Source organism: Platalea leucorodia (assembly GCF_965183815.1).
Source record: "Platalea leucorodia genome assembly, chromosome: 1".
NCBI classification, from domain to species: Eukaryota; Metazoa; Chordata; class Aves; order Pelecaniformes; family Threskiornithidae; genus Platalea; species Platalea leucorodia.
Genome location: NC_138823.1, coordinates 148,989,555 through 148,995,943, shown reverse-complemented (window position 1 = coordinate 148,995,943; position 6,389 = coordinate 148,989,555). Strand labels below are relative to the sequence as shown.

Here is a 6,389-nt window from a genome sequence, read left to right as displayed (position 1 = left end):
TGGTTTTTCGGGATTCGGGTCTTTCAGCTGGAAACCACAAGCAGAGCAGAGGCACTGAAAGGAGGGGACCTCCTAGAGATAGACAAAGACATCAGTTGGAAGCACTTCAGGAGAGGACGTCAAAAGGGGTGGAGAGAAGGGGAAAGTGTCCCCCCGCCCGTCCCCGTCCCCCCCCGGCTGTATAAGAGCAGCCCGAGCCGGCGTCGGGGCAGAGCGGGGCCGGCACCGGGCGGAGGGGGCCGGCCGGGGCCTGCTCCCGGCCCCGCAGGGCTCCGGGCACCGGGCCGGGCGTTTGCGGCAGGGCTTCCTCGGGATGCGGTGGGGCTCTCGGCAGCCGCTTCCCACAAACACACTGCTCCACAAGGTACAATCCGGGTTTATTATTAACAAACACAGGAAGAGTCCACGTGCGGCAATAAATTATTTTCACAGGTTCTGGCATTATTTTTTTTCCCCCAAAAAAAGGTGCTGGCGGAATAAACCTATTGCATATCTTAAAAAAAAATCAGGATAAATTATATAAATTATACATTCAAAACAGACGATTCTACCTCATGATCACTACTCCGTAATAAATAGATAAATAAAGTTGATTGCCCTTAGAGTCTGAATCTTAAATTACATTTACAATATAGGTCTCTACATACAGCATGTACAGGGCGGGGCGGGGGCGGGGGCCACCCGCGGGGCGCCTCACGCCACGAAGTCGAAGGGGGGCTCGTTCTCGATGTCGTTGAGGGAGGGTTTGTTGTTCACCTTCCGCGGGTCCTCGGGGGTCCACACTTTGGCTGTCCGGATGATGTTTTGTTCCTTGAGTTGCTTTTCATCAGTCCACGACAGCGAGTGACCGGCCAGAGGGGGGAGTCCGTAGTCGGGGTCGCTCGGGGAGGGAGATCCTGGGGGACAGGGGGGAGAAAGGCAGGGGGTTATTGCTGGGGCCGGCATTCCTGCGGGGCGCGGAGCCGGGCCGGGCCGCACCGGGTCGGGCCGCCACTTACGTGTGCCGCGGTGGCAGATGATGATTTTCTTGGGCTGGCTGGGGCTCTCGCTGCTGGCGCTGCGCAGCGGCAGGTCGGACTGCACCAGCTCGCTGAGGAAGTTGATGTAGCCGATGGCCAGGCGCAGCGTGTCCACCTTGGAGAGCCGCTTCTCGTAGGGCAGGGTGGGGATGTGCGAGCGCAGCCCCTCGAAGGCGTCGTTGATGGACTGCATCCGCCGCCGCTCCCGCACGTTGGCGGCCTGCCGGAGCTGCTGCAGCTCCGCCTCGGAGCGCACCCGCCGCCGCCGCTTGGCCGAGCCCAGCGCCTGGAGCCGCCCCCCGGGGGACAGCAGCCCCGCGCCCGCCGCCCCGCAGCACTCGTAGCCGAAGCCGGGCGAGGCGGGCGACGGCGGGAAGGTGGCGGCCGGCGCCGGGCAGCGGTAGCCGCCCTCGGGGTCGCCGCCGTCGCGGTAGTACTCCTGCAGCTGCCGGCTGAGGAAGTCCACGTCCGGCTCCAGCAGCCCGTCGGCGGCCAGCGCGTCCCGCGGGGGCGGCTCGGGGAAGAAGTCCTCCTCGTCGAAGTAGGGGGGCGAGGAGAAGGAGTCCAGCCCCCCGGGGAAGTGCTCCAGCAGCACCGTCTCCATGCTGCGCCCGGCCCCGGCGGGGACGGGACGGGACGGGACGGGGCGGGACGGGGCGGGGGGGGCAGCCCCGCCGGGACGCGCCTGCAGCCGCTCCCGCCGGCCCGCTCGCCGAGCCGCCCCGGCGGCGGCGGGGCCCCCGCCCCTGCCCTGCCCTGCCCTGCCCTGCCCTCCCCGCCCCTGGGTGGCCGGGAGGCCGGGCCGCCGCCGCCGCTCTCCGGGGAGGAGGCCGGAGCCGGCTGGCGCGGCGGGCCGGCACGCGAGGAGTCTTATAACGACATCCCCGGGCGCGTGCCGCGGGCCGCCGCCGCCAGCCAATCAGCGCCCGCCGGGGGGGGGGGGGGGCGGCCCCCCCCGTCGGGGGACCCCGGGTGGGCCCCGCCGGCCGAGGGGCGGCGCCGCGGCGGGGACCGGGGCGGGGGGGGGGAGCGGGCGGGCCCCGACGGTGCCCCCCTACCCGGCCCCGCCCGGCCCCGCCGCCCGGGGCCCGGCCCGGAGCCCGCGGAGCCGCCGAGAGCGGCGCTCCCCGCACGTCGGGCGAGCGGCCCCGGCCCGCCCCGGCACCTCTCCCCGCAGGACGCTGACCGGCAGCCAGCGGCTCGGCCTCCCGCCGGGCGCCGGGAGCGGCCAGCCCCGCGGATCCTCTCCGCGGCGCTCCTCCCGCTGCCTCGGGCCCGCAGCCCCCGCCGCCGGCGGAGCCGCTGCCGGAGCGGGCGGCGGGCGGATCGGTGGCGCGGGGTGTCTCGCGGCGTTTGAAATGAAGACAGTTATATCGTAACATCAGAATAAATCACGTCAGCTCCTCGCGCCCGGCCGCGCATCGATTTTGCCCGCATCGGGCCCTGTTGCGTTTTTCCTTTCCCCGCTCCCATTGCCCCCTCAGGACGAGCTCGTTTGGCGGAGGCCCTGTTAATCATTCCCTAACTGCCTCTCACTGATTAAAGCCTTACAAATTCTCACTGGGGTGAAATGGATTACCCGGCAGATTAGGGGAGGATTATCTCTGTCATTAGCGCTGCAACAGTTTGTCCGGCGGAGTCTGTCGAGGTTTATCGAAAGTGACTTTCCAGTGTGCCACCAGCACGGGCAGAGATCAAACCCCGAGTGGAAACGTCCCCCGCTCTATCAGCAGAGCAAGACAGGGCCAGCTCCGGGAAAGTAATAAATGACTCGACTTCAAAGCCGCTGACAACGCCGTGATAACGGCAGGGAAACGCGTGAGTCACGGGAGGGAACAAAGAGCTTTGCAAGAGCCACTTCTTGGGAAGTCCCGCCTGCAGCCGGACCACGCGAAAAAAACGAGCAGGGAAGGAGGGAACCTTCCCGCGAAGCCAGGGACGCGCCCACGGGTGGCCGGGGCACCGCTGCCACCGTCCCGGGATGGGGAAACCGAGCCGGTCTCCCGAACGAGGGGCGAAGCCACGGCCAAGCGGCTCCCCGTTCCCCTCCAGCCGGAGAGCGGGACGGGGGACCTCGGGGGGGGGGGGGGGGGGGGGCTGGGACGAGGGGCGAGGGCCGCGGGCCCGGGTGGGCGGGCGGCTCCAGCCGCGGCTCCCTGCCGCGGGCATCACCGCCCGTTACCCTCCGCTGCGCTGGGAGAGCCCGGCCCGGCCGCCCGGTGCTGTCGGGCGGCCCCTCGCCAGCTCCCCTCCGCCGAAGGAAACACCGCGCACGGCTCCGCAGCCTCCCGGTGAAACGGGGCCGGGCTCGGGGGCTCGTTAACGACCTCCTCCAAACCGCAGCGGGAGCCACCGCGCCCCGCGGCCGAGCCTCGGCTGCTCCGCGGCCGGGGAAGGCGCAGCCCGCCGGGCCCGGCCCTGCCGCCCGCTGCCCTCCGAGGATAACCCAGGCCGGGAGGGACCTGAGGAAGGCTCCGGTGCTGCCTCCTGCTCACGGCCAGGGCAGCTGCGAGGCCGGACCAAGGCTTTATCCCATCGGGTCCTGAAAACCTCCATGGGTGGAGCCTGCACAAACTCCCGGGGCAACCTGTGCTGCCGCTTCACCCTCCTCGGGGTTAAAGGGTTAAGTTTAGTTAAGTGGTCCCTGATGGATATGAAGTCCGAATCTCTCATGTTTCTCGTGCTGGAAAAGGTTTTCCGCGTGTCCGGTCTGGATTTCTCCGGTCTCAGTTCACGCCCGCTGTCCCTCACCCTCGCACCATGCACCGCCGTAAAGAGCCGGGCTTCTGGATGCCTCCGCAGGCTCTGGCAGGGTCCCGCGGGGTCCCCCCGACGCCGCCTCTGCCCCGGTCTGAGCCCGGGCAGCTGCTCCAGCACCCACCGCCGCGGCGGCCCTTCGCCCCTCATGGGGATGTTTCCCGCACCGGCTGCCCCAAACCCGGCCGCAGTACTTGGATACGGTCTCAGGAGAGCCGAGAGTGCGGAATAACCCTTCCCTCGGTCTCCTGGGCTGTGATGGTGTTCCTGCCGCCCAGAGGTGCTGCTGGCATCCAGGGCACACGGCTGGCTCCCGCCCAGCTCGCTGCCCACCAGCACCCCCAGCCCTTCCAGCGGCGCTCGGCCGGGACCGCCCCGAGGGGCACGGAGCAGGGCGGGCAGGAGGCCCCTCGCCCCCCCAGCCGCAGCTTGGCAGAGGCATCCCTCACGGGCGGACCGCTCCCCCCGGGCAGCCCGGTCCCGCCGAGCCGAGGGACCCACCTGGGAGGGCGAACACAGCTTCGGCACCTGCGGACGGCGCAGGGGAACGGCGGGGCTTCCCCTTCCCCGCCACGGGGCTGGCCGGGGGCCGGCGCTGCCCCCTGGCACCGCGGGCATCCCCCGTCCCCAGCGCGGGGAGGGTGGGTGCGTGGCGGCCCCGCAGCAGCCGGGCGTCAGGCGCTGGTGGGAGGGCAGGGACCCGGCCCCCGTGGCTGCTGCGGAGGGGCCGGGGAGCCCGGGGGAGCCCACCACCGCCCCCCCCCGGCCCCCAGGAGCCGCCAGCTCAGCCACGGCCGGTCCCAGAGCGGCTCCGCGCAGCCCAAGCGCGGTGCCCTGCGCCGTGTCAGCCGGCAGCAGCCCGGCCCCCACTCCCGGGCAGACCCCGGGGGACCGGAGCTCGGCCCCATGCCCCTCTCGCCGCCGGTGCCGCCGGCGCAGCTGGGGCACACCTGGGGCACACCTGGGGCACACCTGGGGCACACCTGGACGCGTGGCCGGTCCTTCCCCACCGCTGCCCCGCGCACCGCGGCCGGGCGGCCCGGGCACGCCGGGCCACGCCGGCGGCTGGAGAATCTCCTTTTCTGGGAGCAAAGGAGCCGGCTCCTTCCCTCCCTGCCCGGCATGGCCTCGTCCGGGCGGAGTGCGGCCGGGGAACGACCGCTGCCTCTGAAGGCATCATGTCTGGAAACACATGTATAAATCTTGCAGGTATCGTACACGAAACCCTCTCGGATCCGTGTCACTGTTACCCCGAAACACCCGGAAAAAGAAGGAAGCAAGCCCCTAAATCTTAACAACGCTGAGGTGGTTTCGGGGAGATTTCCTGGCCACGGAGCCGGTTCTGTTGCCTCTCCTGCATGCCCAAGGAGTCATTGCCCATGGGATGGAGAGTCCTTGCTCCTGCCACACTCCGGCTGGAGCCGGCGAGTTGATAACCGATGAGCAAACCACGTCGAGTGGCCCCTGTCACCACCGCACCCACTCGAGACACACACTCACTCACACGCACTCCGGCGCGGACCCCCGGCCCGCCCTGCAGCACGTTCCCCAGGTCAGACAGACCAAGAGGGGGAGCAACCCCCGCGAAACACGCTCTTTCCCCCCAAAGCCTCTACCACCAGCCTTCTCCCAGCGCAGGTCTGTCCCTGCCCCTGCCCCTGCCCCTGTCCCCGAGGGCGAGACAAACACCAGGGCATCTCGTTAACGTGCTGGCCAAGTCTGAGGGCTTCGGGAGGTGATGGGGAAGGAGAGGCAGGATCTCCGCTGTTGATCTGAGGACGAGGCTGGCGGAGCCCGGCCCATTTACCGTGCCCGGAGCCTTTCCCGCTTCCCCGGGGCCGGCGGTGCCCGCTTTGCTCCGGCGCACGGCGGTCCGGCGGGGCCGGGGCGAGCCCCGCCGCGCTGCGCGGTCAGTGTCACAGCGGCACGGCAGCTCCCCGTGGCGGGAGCGCGCTGCTGGCGGCGGCAGAGCGAGGTTTCGGGAACCCCCTCTTTCCAAACTGTTGGGGGCTCTTGAAGCCGTTCAGACCTAGCAGATCTTTGGGAAGTTTGCGAGCAGTGCCCCAGGGGAGGTAAGCGGCGCGTGGGACGGGTCTCGCACAGCCCTTCTGCCCCTCGCCGGGCACGGCTGGCGCTCTGCATCGCTCCCCCGCCGCTCGGTGCCCGCTGCGACCCCGGCTGCGGGGCAGAAGCGGCCCCCGCACTGTGGCGAGCTCAGCCCTCGCCCCTGCGGCAACGATGGCTTTAAAGACGAACGATTCCAGTTTTGTAGATCTGCCTTTGAGAAATGAGTACGGGCCGCCCCCGAAGGAACAGCCTGAGGCGCGGGAAGGCTCCTCCCGGGTTGCCTCAGACGCTACGAAAAGGAAACTTGCGAAAACCGGGAGCCGGTACCAGCGCAGCCCGGGCCACGGCAACGCCGCGGGGCCAGCACCGCCCGCGCCGCAATCGCCCTTCTTCCGATATTCGCCCTGCCCGGGGGTCTCGCCCGCCGCCCCCTGCGCGCTCACGGGAACGACCCCTCCCCGCACCACTCTCCAGCAAAGAAAATACACGACCAGCGCCTGACACTTCGTTATTTCAGTTCCCCGAGGGCAGGCACCAGTGGGGGGG

The 6,389-nt window shown here is 69.4% G+C and overlaps 1 protein-coding gene across 1 annotated transcript; it reads right to left on the bottom strand.

The window, feature by feature from the left end:
• Positions 1-693: 693 nt before the first annotated feature.
• Positions 694-1,623, bottom strand: PTF1A (pancreas associated transcription factor 1a; the record flags this gene model as incomplete). The annotated part of the gene is made up of 2 exons (XM_082310852.1): positions 694-896; positions 999-1,623. 2 exons carry the CDS (start codon positions 1,621-1,623, stop codon positions 694-696), a joined length of 828 nt encoding a protein of 275 aa, XP_082166978.1.
• Between the last annotated feature and the right edge of the window lie 4,766 nt (positions 1,624-6,389).